Raw genomic sequence first — 17,374 nt, forward strand, 5'->3', positions numbered from 1 at the left:
AAGTAGTACTATGCTAATTGCTAACTTTGGCACAATTTGAATTGGGTTAGCAACTTGGTGAAAATTTGAAATGGAGTATTATATTTTTTATATTAAAAACAATTATTATAGAAACCATAGAACTAATAATTGATTCAATAATTTTGCACGGAATGCCATTATAGTAACATCATGCGTTCAAAAACTAGTTTTGAATGAAACTTTGAAAAAGATATTATAGAAAACGTAACAATTAATTAACTTATACTTAGGTGCAAAATATAAAATCATATATAAAAATTTTCCTTTAATTAGCTATATTCTTTAGGAAAATTTTTCAACCAAAAGGATTACTTTTAATATATTGTAAATACAAAATATTTTATAATTCTAGTTAATTATATTTAATTATTTAAGTAATTTTTATATGCTTATAGTAAAAGTGTAAAACTTAAAATTTACTAGTGTATAAACCCGCACGGGAAAATTTATAAAAGTAAGAAAAAAATTTATATGCTTCGATACTTAAAACAAAAATATAAAATAATTATTATTTTAAGATATTTATAAAATTATTATCAAAATCAAAGTTTAACTCAAAAAAGAAAGTAATAATTATTTTATATATTTTAAAGTAAAATAATTATACACTGATACAGAATTTAAAATAAAATTAAAATATTTACATTAGAATACTATTTTTTCAAAGACTTCTCTATAAACAACATTGATAATTGAATTTGCAGACATTCCTACGTGATTCATAAGTAAAACTTTTAAACCTCTCTTACTCTTAACTCTTGAAAGTGCCAGATATAGTTGGCCATGTGTAAAAACTGGTCTGGGCAAGTACAATCCAACATGAGATAAAGTTTGTCCCTGAGACTTATTAATTGTCATGGCAAACGATACTATTATGGGAAACTGTCTTCGTTGGAATCTAACTGGGACAGTTTCATTTGTTGGTACCATATTCATTCTTGGAATCAAAGCAATATGACCAACATTGTTACCCGTTAAGACTTCACATTCTATGACATGATTTCCAAGTTTTCTAACTTGTAGCCTTGTACCATTACAAAGACCACTGGATTGGTCAATATTCCTGAGTAACATCACCGGAACACCAACCTTGAGTATTAATTTATGTGGAGGCAAACCAGAGCAATTTATGCTATTTAGTAATTCAGGACCATAGAGATCTAGTTGACTCTCCATATTCCCTTCATCCATACATATGGAATCCGAACTAAGATATAATTTTTCTCCTCCAGGAATGATAGCCATCAGATGGTTGTTGACCTCTTCAACGATGTCTAGTGTGGGAGCCAGTATAGTTCTTGCTTTGAAAAAATCCTTTGAGGACATGTTTTCCAGAATATTTGGATAAGAAAAATGAACTAACTCATCAAATGCCTGGTCCGAAGAAGGAATAACAATATCTCCTGGAAGACATATCTCAGATTCACCATCCATATTGTCACCTATTAAACCATCACCAACTTTCAATAACCACTCACCAAATTGCTCTGTCTCGTCTTGATCTGAAGCAGTCGTCCCTACAGAGAGTCTCATATTTTTTGTTAGTTTGAGCACCTGGCAAAACTTCCAAAGGTAAGACGAATTCACGGTTGAATGAACGATATCTTGTCTCGATCCTCGTGGAATGACAGGAAGAATTTGTCTAAAGTCTCCACCTAGTACAACCACTTTTCCTCCAAAGGGCAAATCTTTGCTATATGTTGGAGAACACCTCATGATGTCACCCAAGCATTTGTCAAGCGCTTCATAGCAGTACCTACTAACCATTGGGGCCTCATCCCAAATTATAAGTTTGGCTTTCAACAGTAACATTGCTTGAGGGGAACCAGGTTTGATGTTACATACAGAATCCTCAGTTATATTCAGCGGTATTTTGAACCTTGAGTGTGCCGTTCTTCCATTGGGAAGAAGTAAAGATGCAATACCACTCGAAGCAACGTTTAACACTATATCACCCCTTGAGCGAATCTCAGCAGACATAAGGTTCCAGAGAAATGTTTTTCCAGTACCTCCATGACCATACACAAAGAAAAAACCCCCTTCATCACAATACACAGCTGTAACAATTTTATCGAATGCATATCTCTGCTCAGGTGTTGCGATGGCTAACATGTCTGAGGCATTTTTCTTTAAATCATCCCTGTTAAAGTTTAGCTCTTCCCTTATAACCCTTTCGGTTAACAAAGAATTATCAACTTCAGTTGCTAAAGGCATAGGAGGATAGTCTTTCAAGCTTTTACCATAGGAATATAAGATCTTGTCTATATCCATTAAGCACAACTGCTTAATCTCATCATCTGACATTGTTAACTCTGCATATTATACGATACCATAAAAATTCAATCAAACTAAAAATGATCAATAAGGAAGAACTTTTATCGTTGTAATTAATAGAAACTCACCGCTCATGTTCATCACGGCTCTCTGTCGATACAAAATATCATCTGAGAGTTCATGCCAACATCTATCCCAAACATGTTCTGGTCTTGAGATATTGTTGGATGTTAATAGAATGACAAATAACCTCCTAACATATGATCCTGAGGCCCATGAGCTTGCTTCCTTAATTGCATCAATGAATTTTTTGTCATCTTGCAAGAGTCCAAGGGCGAAGCATGCATCTCTATACGTAGCATAAATTGTTCCTCCAACTGTTCTTATATCTCGAAAACTCGTACATCCTCTTTGAGTATTCAAGAGAAGTCGTTGGTAATATTCTTCGGTATTTGCTGCAAAAAACTTAGTTAAAATCCCACTCTTAAGTTATTAAATGGATTAAGCTACGCTATTTTATTTATTATGTAGCTTCACATCCGCTTAAGAATAATTTTTCTAAAAAATATAGAAAAATAATAAATCGTATAATCTACAAATTATAACTGTTGGAAGTTATTTGAACATTTATTTTCTAGTGTAGATAAATTGAATAAAATGGACATGGGGTACAGGCTGTTAAGATTTTAAATTTAAATCCTTAAATAAGTAAGATCAAAATTGAATGTAAACTCGTCATTACCTGCAGGTACATGAGTCAACCTTCCAATTGCGAAGCCTTTCTTTCTAGGAAACCACTTTGAAGAATCGTCCTTCCAAACAAACTTGGTTGGAAACTCAGCATAAGTCAGACTTCGAGCATAAGGATATGACATGTTTGCTGCCATCCATCCCAAAAACATGGACTTATGAGATATTACTTTTTCGACGATATCATTCACATTAGAAGTTTCACCATAAACCACAGGTTGCTCATCCTCCAAATGGAATGGAAGTCTAATCACAAATGGTTCTTTCTCTTGGATTTCGTATCCAAATAGACGCCAGACTGCCTCACATGCCGAAATATACCTACAATCGTAGTAATTCCTAATTTCGTCAACAACTTTTGTGGCTTCTGACGGATCACCAGCATTGTATAGAGTAGCTGTTACGCGGTCATTACCCTTGTGTACATACTTAAACAGATACTTAATAGAACTTGTTTGGCATGTGTATTCCACATTTATGTGGCACCCGAACATGAGCAACAATTCTGGATTATACGGAACAATGAACTTATTGTCTAGTACACATTCCCTTTTTTTCACTGTTCGACAGTTATCAGTACGCCTATATTTGGGAAATCCGGCCTCATCAATGAGTGTTCGCTGTCTAAACTCTTTAGGATAGAACTTTGAACAGGATCCATTCTTCATGCAAGGTGAATTCTTGTTGTACAGACCACATGGACCATATACCATGTAATTTTGAACAGCTCTATGTAGATTTGGCCTTTCATTTTCATCAGGAATCTCAGCTGTTATATGTTTGTCTATGTCATCTGGTGTTTGTGGCTTGAACTCGTTACTCATGAATAAAAGGATATGTGCATGCGGAAGCCCTCTCTTTTGAAACTCTACAGTGCAAACGTCTGAAAATTGAAAAAGACAAATGAGCAAAGCATTACAACATAGGATTTTAATAAAGCGTTGCATAAACACAGACTTACATCCCAAAATTTTGCCAAAGATTTTTCCCTCTTTGAGGTCATCTATCAAACCATCAAGCTTGATCTTGAAAATTCGACACAATATATCAGGACGGTCTTCTGCCTTCAATCCAATGGAAGTTACTTCCCTTCTTATCTCATCCCATTCAGGGTTACAGGTCATGGTGATAAAATAGCTAGGATATCCTGCATATCTGCAAATTGCAAATGCATCTTTACAATTATTCATCATATACCTAGGTCCACCGGTAAAAGTACTGGGAAGAATGATTCTTTTGCCAAGCCTTGCAGCATCTACATCCCCATTTATAAGACTTTCATGCAGACATTTGTATTTATCAACCCTCAACTGTGGTTGTTTACACCTAAAGAATTTTAACCTCTCTGATTCCACCATTGTGTAGGCATCTACCAGAAACTGTTGGAATAATCTCTTTGATCTCAGAATTAACGGAGATTCACCCGTCCTTTTCTGTAGTCGAAAAGCAAAGAATTGTCGCAAAGTGATTGTTTTGTTTTTCTTTGTAGGTCTAGCGGAGATAGAATCTGATGTTGCAATACCCAAACGAAATCCATCCTCCCCATACGGAAACAACAATGGATATTGCAAGGCTAAATAAGATGGATGAAAAACATCAATCCGCTGGAGCTTTCTAGATTGACTCTCTATAATAATATCTCTATCTTTGCTAAGTTGTTCGACATCGCCAACAATCAATGCAGCCACTTCAGATGCAGATGGCAAGTTGTATGTCCTGCCATCTGTAGTCCTTTTACTAATCAACTTAAGCTTTATGTTTGTGCAATTTTCCTGTTGGTACCTATCTCTTGCATAGCGAAAACTCTTTGCCAAACTATTATATCTGTCTAGCATATTTCTTAATATTGCCACAATTTCTCTATCCCGCTCATTTATAGCTTCATTGGAACTGCGAAAAAAAAATAATAAATTTATGTTATTTTCTCTCACAGATAAAAAATAACTAAAAAATTTGACTGTTTGCATGAAAATTACCGAAGTGTGCCTATTCGATTATCAATCTCATTCTCTGTGTCATAGATATATAGCTGGGCAAATGTTGGTCGCAAACTATCAGGAGGAAGTAAGCTACCAATGCTATGGTAGTTTTGACCCCCAAGCTTAAAAATTGGAGGAGCAGTCCCATTGTTCACCCCACGGTCAATTTTTCCAGCCATTGATGTAAAACAAAACATTGAATTAAATGTCCTTATATTTTTTAGAAAATGAATACTTCTTTGATCTCCTCCAGTATGAAGCTGAATGAGCTCATCAGGAGGCACAGAAAGTAGAGGAAGCTCGATCTTTCCTTCCATACAACATAATGAAAACTTTGGTTGGGGCGACTGTTTGGATTTAGCAAGCCTTTCTCCAGACCACATCCATGCTTTACAGTGTTGACATTGATAAATAGGATCTCCTATATCCCAGACATCTGCCGAATGAACTCTCTTTAGCTACTCAGTTGTCATACCGATACAATTTAGTCCATGATGTACACAAAGATGTAAATAAACATACAGATAAAATGTTTACATACCGTCTAAGATTTTTGAGGACGGTATAAAATTATCTTCCATATCCACATCCAACATTGAATCATCATAACCATTCAAAACTACCATAAAAAAAATTATAAAAATGCAAACATAATCACTTTGATGTATTACTAATAATTCATATCTCTTGCAAACTATAAACTTAAATTCTTGATATAATGAGAAATTACCTTCATCATCAACAAAAGAGTCAACACATTGGCTACTGTGTGTGTCAGCGCTTGGTGGATGCGTCTTAACAGTCGATAAATTTACATCTTCATAAAGTTGTGCCAAATTAATAGCCACCGAAGCAACAACAGAGGAAGATTGTCCTTTTTGCACCCCAATCATAGTAGAACTTCTTTACAAAAAAGTTCAATTTTATTCAAATAAACCATAGAAATTATAGGGAAAAAAGAATATAATAATGATGATTATCTTTTCTAAATTACCTTTCTGTTAGGCACGATCAGTGGGAACCGGAGTGTGATGGAAGTTGATTTTGTGGAACGACTTCAGTTAGATTATTGGTGGGTCCTTGTACACTGGAGTATGCTAGAATTGTAATAAATCTATGTTATATAAATAATTTTCGATGAAGTATACTTTTTGTTAAATATTGGTGTATGAATCATTTGGCAATCAATAATTATACGTACTATTTGTTAACACGGACAGTGGAGTTCTTGTCAATGAGGGATCCGTCTGTAGAGTTAAAGATTTAGATCTTATCTCTGATGTAGAAGGTCTTACATAATTAGGAGGAGTATTTTCCTGTCCAAAAATTCCATGCGAGGCACAGTGTATACCATGCATAGATAGTTGCTTCCCTATGAATGAGTAATGAGAAATATATAGAAAATTTTCGTCATTAAACTGATATAAATTAAATTTAGATAAATATGAGTCAATTACAGTGAAAAAATGTCACCTTTATCCTCACTGGATTGTAAACTGAGAATATTAGATGAGGTACCAGTTTTTCGACACACTGTTCTTTGACTTGTAGTAATATGATGCACATTTTTATGTACGTCAAAATTTGTATTATTGTTGTTCTTCGACATTGTTAAGTCAAAAAAAAATAAATGAAACACAAATAATAATTATTCGATTAACTAATCTCGTATTTGATTTTATATAACTTTAGTAGTATACTTTCGTAGTTAAAATTTTTTTTGTATTGGTTTAGTTTGATTGAATTATTTTTTAAATTATTAAACTAAATCAATGAGTATTCATATCATATTATTCAAAATATAACCAGTCATCAGTTAAAAATAAATACAATTCAATTTAAATAACAAATAAAACTCTAAATTTAAATATAATTTTAAAATTTCAATTTATTTAAATCGAGTTAAATAGATATACTCAAAAGCATCAAATTTTATATTTTCCCAATTAGTATAGAGTTTTATGTATTAATTTAGGATAAATAGTATATTATTTTAAATTATGATAGAGTATATTTTAAATAATATTAAATAATTAATTAACCTAAATAGTATATGAAGATTTGAAGATTGTATAGTTTTTATGTAATTTATAGCTTATTAAATATGAGTTTAAAAAATTTTATAAAGATGAATAGTTATTTATAGTTTTCAAATTACTAAACTAAAATATTTAAAAAATTATGTATAGTACAAACTACTTCGCTAATATTCTCAACAACGATAATAGTTTAAACTGTAATTTCCATAAAAAATAGAAATTAAAGAAGTTTTAGAAGAACACTTACCAGAAGCACAAAAGAAAGCAAACTCATTATCATCAAGTCTTTTTCGTTTTCTTGCCAAAATTATCTTTCGTCTTAACCTTGCAACCTTCGATTGTGTGATTGGAGTGTGATACATTATCGTTGTTAAGTCCCTTATCTACAATGTACTTCTTCCACAACAATGAGCTACGAATACAAATTTTCAAATTTTAATACTTATTTTGAAGTTGAATTTTAAATATCCATTAACTTACAATACTGATTATTTATTGATTAATTTATGAGGTATCAATTTTTACTTAAAAAAATAAAAAACTTAATTTTTAAATATGTAAAAATATATTAACAGTGACTTTTAATTCACAAATTAATAATCTAATTAAAATGAATATATATATATATATCCATTTTAATATTAAGCAAACTAATTTTTATATTATATATTATCAAATAATTAATTAAAAATATACACTCCTGCACGACAAATTTTAAATTTGAATTTAGAAGTGATCAATAAATCACATTTTTTAATCAACGTATAACAAAAAAATTAGTTAAAGACAAAATATTCAACATAGAATAATTTTAGTCATTTAAAATTTAAATCTTAAAAATTAGATTACATATTAAAAATTAAATACAACTTTGTAGTATGCTTCAATAATAATAATAATAATAATAATAATAATAATAATAATAATAATAATAATAATAATAATAATAATATAATACTTTTAAAAGATGGTACTACATGTTCTCTGTGATATATAATTTTTAAATTTATTTTATAAATAATAAAATATTTTTTTTGAATAATTACATTAAGTGAATAATAAAAATTAGTATCCAAATTAACAAATTTTAACCTATCTGATAAAAGAAAATGAAACTTACATAAAACATATAAAACTTACATAAAACATAGTGTATTGTGTAGTAACAATATTTTTAGAGAGTGTATAATAGTCTTATTTTTTTCAAATATTTAACAATTAAGCTATATTATATTAATTCTTTTCAATTACTAAGCTAATAAGTTTATAACATGTGAACAGTAAAAAAAATAAAATTGTAAAGAAGTTGAACAAAATAAAATAAAAACACTAATCAATAGAAGACTAATCAACACTTAAAAAATTTATCTGAAATGAAAAAAATAAATAAAACTTACATAAAGATGTGGTGCAATGTGCAACAGTAACACCTTCAAAAAAATATCTAATAATCAAATATTGAATATGAAAGATTATATGTAATTGTAGAGTTCTTATATAGAGTTATTGTATTTTGGGCTGGGCTAAAATATTAATGTGTATATGTTATAAATTGTTGGAAAGAATCAAAGATATTATATTATTTTAAATCAATAGTTTTCTTTTTTGAACGAAATAAAAAGTTTCTATTTACGGAGTCATAAATATAATATAACATACTTTAATGAGTCACAGCAGCATACAACACCAACACCCTAACAATCACTCTCATTCAGGAATTACTCTCATTTAATAATATTTTTATTTGATAATTTAACGTTCAATGATTAACTAATAATAAATTAAAAGTACTTTTTATTACTGTTATTATTTTATTTCGAAAAAATCCATATACTAATTTTTATTTGCGGATTTTGATTTTAGGTTGAAAAATTTAGAATATGATTAATATATATCGGTCTCATGTCATGATTGCTAAAAACTTGTGCCATCTTATTCGTGAACCACTCCAATTTCTAAATATTTTTCTGATCTCTAAACAACTTCATGAATTAAAATTTTTCTCTAAATCTTGATCTTAAAGGGGGGGGAGGAGGGAGAGTGGAAGGTCACTATTGTCAAAGTAGAGACAACGTATCAACCCTCCCACATCAGTTAACTGTGTGTTACCAGAAAAAAGAAGAGAATTTTTATCAATAGAGAGAAAAAATTTTTTTAAGTAATAATATAATTAGAATAATTCCATAAAATTATATAATTTATTTAATTAATCTTATTAAAAATCAAGAGAATTAAACATAAGTCACCTAATATAAAATTAATAGTTCAATATTAGAATCTTAAAATAATGCTACATGAGAATATAATCGAAAATTGAAATTTTATTATTCTTAAAATGGATACTGAAACCTTTTTATTTCATTATTTTAATTTTCATAAAAAAATTTTCATTAAGAATAAGTTGAAAATAGCATATAATAAATAAGTGACTATTAATTAGATTTAGAAGTCGGTAAAATTTCTATCCTTTGAGTTAATACTAAATTATAAAATTGAAAGAAAAAAAAAAGTGTTAAGTATACTGATATTTAGGAATCCATGATGAACATTAAAAAAAAAACAACACCAAGAAGCTTAAATTATTGTATCTTCTTTAAAATACGATTATTGATCCCCACGCAAATAATAATAACTTGAGGAGTAAAGTCGCTGAATGCCAATGCCAATGACTATTGTTTGATATACAGGTCAATTAGACAATTACTTTCTTGTTCTTTTAGTCAATTATAGAAATAGCAGATATAATTATATAGTCAAAAAATATGTATTCTAAAAGTATTCAATAAATTTTAATAAAAAAATATCTAAAATAATATATATATATATATATATATATATATATATATATATATATATATATATATTATACGGTAACAATACCCATAATTATCTAATTATATATTAGAGTCATGTTTGACTTGTATCAAAAATAAAAAGAAAGTACTTTCAATGTCACAGGCATGTCCCAAAAAACATAGATAATTAAATAAAACAAAACAGTAATTATTTAATTTAAAATATTTTAAAATTTGAATAGTATTTGTTCTCTAAATAAACAATAGTCATAGCCAAGACTCCACCAAACCTTTAAAACATGCTCCTTTATCTCCATTACATGAAAAACCTCATGTTTCACAGCAGCTACTTTTTAATGAAAGGAGCACCAGACATGTTGAACTCATCCAACAGACGCTTCAAACAAAACAAAACAAAAAAGTATAATTAAGATTTTAACCAAAAAATAAGTTCCAAAATATAAAAGAGGCTATATAAGTGAAGACTAAATGAATACCCTCACAACAGGTCTTTTAATAACAGACAAATTTTCCACGATTGGATCAGGTGACTCATCACAAACAGAACATTCATCTTCACCTCGAGGCTACATAAAAAACAATGAAAAAAATAAATAAACAGCATCTCATATTTGGCAAATTAAGTCTTAATATACATAGTCTAAAAATCAACAAAAAATAAAGAAGAAATCATACATGCATAGGGTTAATAGGACCAGCACGGGGTACACCAGATTTTACCGGGCCTTGAGTGTCCCTCCACCTCGGTAAATTGGTAGAATCAGAACGTATCACCGATACATCATAAGAATCGCACCATCCAGTAGTTTCTACTTCGACCTTGAATAGAAACTCCTTATCAAGGAAAAACTCATTAAAACCAGTAGGATCTTTGCTTGCTTTCCCTTTTTCCTACACAAAAAATTTTACATTTATATCGTTCTAAATAAACAAACATATCTTATTGACAATCATGATGTGTTCAACAAAATTGGTTTCACGTACATTCAACTCTTTCACCATCTCAGTACAGGTTCGTTCGAATAGTGCTGCGACCTCCTTATCGAACACAACAAAGTTCGTTGTACCAGTACCATCAAAAACCAACAAATTCAACTTATACCTGTTTTTTTTTTTAAATTCAAAAACATCAATTAACACCTGGCCTAAACCAGATTTCCATCAACCAAAGCAGTTTTTGTTTTTAATAAATATTAGTATTAAGCCAGATATTGCTAAATCATTAAAAATCAACATAATCAATTAGTTAACTATATTGCATTTTTATGAAAAGATTGCACAAATAAATCTAATTAGAGTAATACCTGTCAACCACATTATTCACATCCCTATTACAGCCATCGCAGAAGTATTCATCCGCATTAGCTTCTGCCTTCACGCTGCAAACACATGATTTATACCACCAACTTGGAACGGGTTCAACATCAAGAACAGTGGCCCGAACAACATAGAATCTAACCTATATAGGAACAGTTTGAAAGTTTTTTAAAAAAAATTAACCAAACGAAAAAAAGTAGTTTTATGTAAAGCACTCACATCCGCTGCAGCACGTAACTCCTTTATTGTCTTCCTCCCAATGGAATATAAAACTTCATCTTCATCAAGATATGCTGGTTTGCCAGAAACCACAGACAGGTACTGCGAGATCTCTCTATAGTACACACTACTTATCAATCACGATGCCACAAAAATACAGTCAATATGCACAACCATAAATAATTCACAATATTATTACAATACCTTTTTCGAAGCATCAAAGCCTCAGGAATATCTGGATTTATCAAGAGTCTAGTACCATACATAATGTTCTGCACAATATTGGTACCTATATATAACAATCATTGTTTAAATGAGTTGTACAATTATACATGACAGAAGAATTATCGAATGGAAGGTAACCAAAAGTGTACTTAGATTTAAAAAAAATAACTATAACCTACGATGAACCTAATTAATTATTAAAACTTTTTATTTTAGCAATGACATATAAAAAAAATATTCAATGCAAATATAAAATAATAAAAAGTATTATATAATAACAGAAATATAGTTTAAAATTATATATTGATTAATTAATTCTCGAGTAATTCAACATAGGATTTACAATCAACGAAGAAAAAAAAACTGCTGATACCTCGTTTATCCAATTTTAATAATAATAGTTTGTATCACTTCAACCAATTAAATTTTAGAAATTAAAAACAAAAAAGAGAATTTCCAATGATATTTAAAAAAATCTCTACTTATCTCAACAGTTTTTACTATATGAAAATATTGATGGCATAACCTTCCTTCTATTGACAACCTTTCATGAGCCACCCATTTTGCATCTCAATAATTAATAGAAATAGTTACAATAAGAATATAATCATTTGATAGTAATCAAATACTCACGTACCTCCAGCATTTTTTACTCTTGCAAATTGAAGAATAACTATTGGCAGTTGTTGATCGCCCGATGCTAGAAAATTCTTGATCCGGTCCACCATCTCTCCAAGAACAACAATATTAAGCTGTAAACTGTATAGGAATGCAAATTATTTAGAAAATAAAAGATTACTTATTTAAATATATTAAGTGGTGAGTAAGGATTGTTGGAAAAAACGCACCCGTCATTCTCAATACGAATGACCATCATGTTAATAAGTTTGCCATCGTTCATGTATTTTCTCTCACCCTCTACGCCGGCCATAACTCCAGCAACGTCTTAAATAAATATCAAATAGAAAAATGTGCCCAAATCACACCTTTTAGTGATATTTTGTCATAATGAAAAAAAATCAACTTGTGTACTTGTCATAAATTATACACTTACCAACCAAAAAAGGATGATGAGGAGAGTATCCCATAATTTTCCTAAAAGGGACCAACTTAATACCATATAATGGTATTGCATCACAGAAAGAGGGTAAGACAGTAGTTCTATCTTGAAAAAATAACCGAAATTGATGCGATGTTGTGCGATACAACCCACAGTTGTTGTTAACTCCAAAGTATGTAAAAACATACACAGTTCCTTCCGATATCAATGACTCGAACACAGATATCAGATCCTCACCTACAGAAGCATGCATAGTTGTTCCCTATTTTTTCACAAAGAAAAAAATTTTATTATTCACTTTCTACACCCAGTACCAATAAACTCCAACTAAATAAACAAACAAAATTTATATAAAAATTTTCTTTCAATATTTATAACTGAATAAATTAAAAATATGATTTAAATCTAGAATATTAAGTATTAAACATTAATAACAGATTTATATGCAACCAAAGGAAGAATATACACATAATGGATTCAAATGTTTAATACTTTAATATATACTATCGTTATATTTTAAACATATATTTAACTATATATTGAAAATAATTAGAATATTTAATTTTAACTGTATATCTAATTAGAACATTTTAAAAAGTTTGCTAAAAGTCTCTCAAAATCCCCTCTTTATTGGCCAAATATCCCTCCCTCCATTCTCAATTTAAATGATTCTCTTTTCCATTATAGTTCCTCATGGCCGACAGTGAAACCTTTTGAATCTTTTTCTTTTTCCTGGTGTACATTTTTTACAAAAGGAAGAGTTAGTTTTATATTTTGCACCTAGATTGTGTTCTTTTCTATATATATATGCGTGCTAGTCACACTTATTGAAAGACTTGGTATTTGGATTGAATTCTTTTCATTTAAATTGACTCTTAATGAGGACATATACTAAATTACCTAAAAAATTGATGAAATAAAATACAACAAAATAGAAGGCAAAGATTAATTTTTCTGATACATGTAAGTCGCAAGCAAGATGGGGATCTCATTGTGACATGACTTCATCATATTGAAGATAAAGTTGCTTCATATATATTAAAAATAAAAATATAAAATACTGTTAATAAATAGTTATGGCCTAGAATATGATTAATATATATCGGTCCCATGTCATGATTGTTTAAAACTTGTGCTATCTTTTTCGTGAACCACTCCTATTTCTGAATATTTTTCTGATCTCTAAACAACTTCATAAATCAAAATTTTTCTCTAAATCTCGATTTTAAGGGGGGGAGGAGGGAGAGTGGAGGGTCACTGTTGTCAAAGTAGAGACAACAACAGCAACTCTCCCACATCATCTAACTGTGTGTTACCAGGAGAAAGAAGAGAGTTTTTATCAACAAAGAGAAAAAAAATTTTTAAGTAATAATATAATTGGAATAATTCCACAAAATTATATAATTTATTTAATTAATTTTATTAAAAATCAAGACAATTAAACATAAGTCACCTTTAATAAAATTAATAGTTCATTATTAGAATCTTAAAATAATGCTACATGAGAATATAATTGAATATTGAAAATTTATCATTCTTAAAATTGATAATGAAACCTTTTTATTTGATTATTTTATTTTTCATAAAAAAATTTTCATTAAGAATAAGTTGAAAATAGCATATAATAAATAAGTGATTCTATTAATTAGAAGTTGGTAAAATCGCTATCCTTCGAGTTAATACTAAATTATAAAATTGGAAGAAAAAAAAGTGTTAAGTGTACTGGTATTTTGGAATCCATGTTAAACATTTAAAAAAAAAAAACACCACCAAGAAGCTTAAATTATTGTATCTTTTTTAAAATACGATGATTGATCCCCACCCAAATAATAATAACTTGAGGAGTAAGGTCGCTGAACGCCAATGACTATTGTTTGATATACAGGTCAATTAGTCAATTACTTTCTTGTTCTTTTAGTCAATTACAAAAATAGCAGATATAATCATATAGTCAAAAAATCTGTATTCTAAAAGTATTCAATAAATTCTAATAAAAAAAACATCTAAAATAATATATATATATTATACGCAAACAATACCCATAATTACTAATTATATATTAGAGTCATGTTTGACTTGTATCAAAATAAAAAGAAAGTACTTTCAATGTCATTAGCATGTACCAAAAAACATAGATAATTAAATAAAACAAAACAGAGCCAATAACAAATTGAAGAAAAATTTTATTAAATAATACAATTTTTTTTAGTTCTATACCTATAACAAAAAATGACGCATCAGCCAATTCAAATGAAATACACTAAATATAAACATATTATATAATACAATCATATTGATAAATTATTTTGGCTTATAAAATTATATTTCATTAATAAAATTCTTTAATGCAGAATTTAAACCAAAATAAGACACATTAATTTTCAAAGCATTATTTAATTGTTATAGGACATTATAAGGATAATAATTAAAATTATATAAATTTTCTTATGAAACAAAATTTAAATGAAACAATATTTAACAGAGTTAAAATTTAAATCTTTTTTTACTGTAAAATATTCTTTTATAAAAAATTTTCTTGCTTTTCTTGCAAGGAAATATACAATGGGTTTTATTCTTGTTCAGTTTTTAATTGAATGGTCACAACAAAACCATAAAACTGTTGAGATTGAAATTGTAATAATTATGAGAGTGAGGAACATACAAATGTAGGAATATGTGTATAAAAATAGAGAAATAATTGTGTGGATAAATAAATTAGAAGTACCTGCTCATCCATCAACACCATTTCAATAGAACTACTGGATTTGGGGTCTTTGAATTTTGGTAAAGACCAGAGTCTAATTACTCTGACATGAATCTTCCAGCTCTCTTTTGGCGGTGCAATCACCTCTAACAAATTATATTGTCTATCCATTTTTTCTCTAGATAAAAAAATAAGAGCAAGCCGTAAATTATAGCAAGTATGTGTGATAACAGTATAAGACCATACTTCCTAGGCTTTTATAGCAACTAAGAAGAGGTATATTTTTGGATAAATCACTTTAAAATTAGACTGCATCCAAAATCATATTTCTTCCATAATCCAAAAGAAGAAAAAATCTGTCTTGATAATTTAAAAAATAAAAAAAGATTTGAATTGAAAATACAGCTCTTATTCTATATCATAAATACTGTCAATTAAAAGTAAATTGAGTAAAAAAAGATATGAAAATAACAGCTGAATTCATGTCTTCCTTTAAGAAAAAAAAAATATATATATACGTATATAATAATACCCATAATATATGTATCAGAAAAATCAATAATATATACGTGTACAGTAATACACATAATATATGTATCAGAAGAAAGATATTGTATTATTTTATTTCGAAAAAAATCTCATCATTTTATTATTGTTTTCTAAATCATGTATCGTACTTAGCAAATTTAAGATAATTTTATCCAAATCATATGTCTTTTTTATGAGCTTAAATTATTAGAAAAAATAATTTTATAACATAGTATCATATTTTCTTTAATTTAAAATTTGAGGTATTGATTTTTATTGACTCCAAAAAAAATATTGCAACATAAGACAAATAAAAAAAATATATATAAGATTTAGACAAAATAAAAAAAATTACGTGAAAAGACGTATTAAAAGAGGGATCAATTGTATGATAAATTTAATTATATATGGATCGCATGCAATTTGGGATTAGGTTTTAAATTACATATATTAATGAATTAGTTCAGAGACTTACCATGGTTACAACCAAGGTTCTGAGAACAGGGAAAGGACCCAAGAAAGGATCCATCGGGAAGCTGTTGTTAGGACTGGGCATGTTTGTGTGCAAGTGTTTCAAGTTATTGGTTTTTTTTTCTCTATAATCTAAAACACAAAACATACAACGGTGAGCTGAATAATCAAATAATAATCTACAAATTTCACAAAAACACAAAGCAGCAGCAGTACAACAGATCTAGAACCCCAAAATCAAATAATCATTCAACAATTTCAACAAAACAAAATCCTATAATCATTAAATAATTTGTTGATTTTAGAACAGAGATCCAGAGAATAAAATGAAAATCGAAGAATAGGTGCACACCAAAGCCACTGACCTTCGAGATAATGACGCCGAGACGACGGCGACAAGACGACCGCGAGCAGCAAGAAGAATCCGACGGAGAATGGGCGCCGAGTGATGAAGAAGACATCAAATAGGCGATCTGAATTGGAAAAACACCGACAGTACAAAGAGAAACTCTTCGGACAGCCACGGACGGCGGCAACCGGTCACTCCGTTCGGTGGCGGTGGAGGCTAGCTAGGGTTTTCTCTTCTTGTTATCTTTGAATGAAAGAATGAATAAAGGCAACAAAAGAGAGGAGGGAGACCAACATGCAGTAAGTGTTATTCCCTTTTTGTTTTCTTTTGTTTTATTTATCTATTCTAATTTATAAAAGTAACAAAAGAGAGGAGGGAGTAAGTGTTATCCCCTTTTCGTTTTCTTTTGTTTTATTTATCTATTCTAATTTATAAAAGTAACAAAAGAGAGGAGGGAGACCCGCTAACGTGTTCTTGTTTTCTTTTGTTTTTTTTATTTATTCTAATTCCCTTTCTGTTTTCTTTATTTATTTTAATTCCCTTTTTATTTTCTTTTGTTTTCTCTATTCATTCTAATTTATAAAGAGTATAATTGTGATTGATCAGATTCTCTATACTTATT

General features: G+C 29.2%; 2 protein-coding genes and 2 long non-coding RNA genes across 4 annotated transcripts; all 4 read right to left on the reverse strand.

Annotated features, from left to right (window-relative positions):
• Positions 1-666: 666 nt before the first annotated feature.
• On the reverse strand, positions 667-5,917 carry LOC112762398 (uncharacterized). The gene is made up of 9 exons (XM_025808240.1): positions 5,755-5,917; positions 5,566-5,643; positions 5,022-5,460; positions 4,243-4,935; positions 4,007-4,200; positions 3,038-3,928; positions 2,424-2,750; positions 1,417-2,333; positions 667-1,335 (listed from the first exon to the last, which is right to left on the reverse strand). Exons 1-9 carry the CDS (start codon positions 5,915-5,917, stop codon positions 667-669), a joined length of 4,371 nt encoding a protein of 1,456 aa, XP_025664025.1.
• Positions 5,918-10,569: 4,652 nt separating this feature from the next.
• On the reverse strand, positions 10,570-11,421 carry LOC112717916 (uncharacterized). Its single transcript, XR_011869262.1, has 3 exons — positions 11,184-11,421; positions 10,864-10,981; positions 10,570-10,770 (listed from the first exon to the last, which is right to left on the reverse strand). It is a non-coding gene; the product is annotated as an uncharacterized lncRNA (long non-coding RNA).
• An 848-nt stretch (positions 11,422-12,269) lies between these two features.
• Positions 12,270-12,953, reverse strand: LOC140173100 (uncharacterized). Its single transcript, XM_072222550.1, has 3 exons — positions 12,695-12,953; positions 12,489-12,585; positions 12,270-12,399 (listed from the first exon to the last, which is right to left on the reverse strand). Exons 1-3 carry the CDS (start codon positions 12,951-12,953, stop codon positions 12,270-12,272), a joined length of 486 nt encoding a protein of 161 aa, XP_072078651.1.
• A 3,454-nt stretch (positions 12,954-16,407) lies between these two features.
• On the reverse strand, positions 16,408-17,060 carry LOC140177771 (uncharacterized). The gene is made up of 2 exons (XR_011869263.1): positions 16,769-17,060; positions 16,408-16,535 (listed from the first exon to the last, which is right to left on the reverse strand). It is a non-coding gene; the product is annotated as an uncharacterized lncRNA (long non-coding RNA).
• Between the last annotated feature and the right edge of the window lie 314 nt (positions 17,061-17,374).

The sequence above is a fragment of the Arachis hypogaea genome, chromosome 2 (assembly GCF_003086295.3).
Source record: "Arachis hypogaea cultivar Tifrunner chromosome 2, arahy.Tifrunner.gnm2.J5K5, whole genome shotgun sequence".
Lineage (NCBI taxonomy): Eukaryota > Viridiplantae > Streptophyta > Magnoliopsida > Fabales > Fabaceae > Arachis > Arachis hypogaea.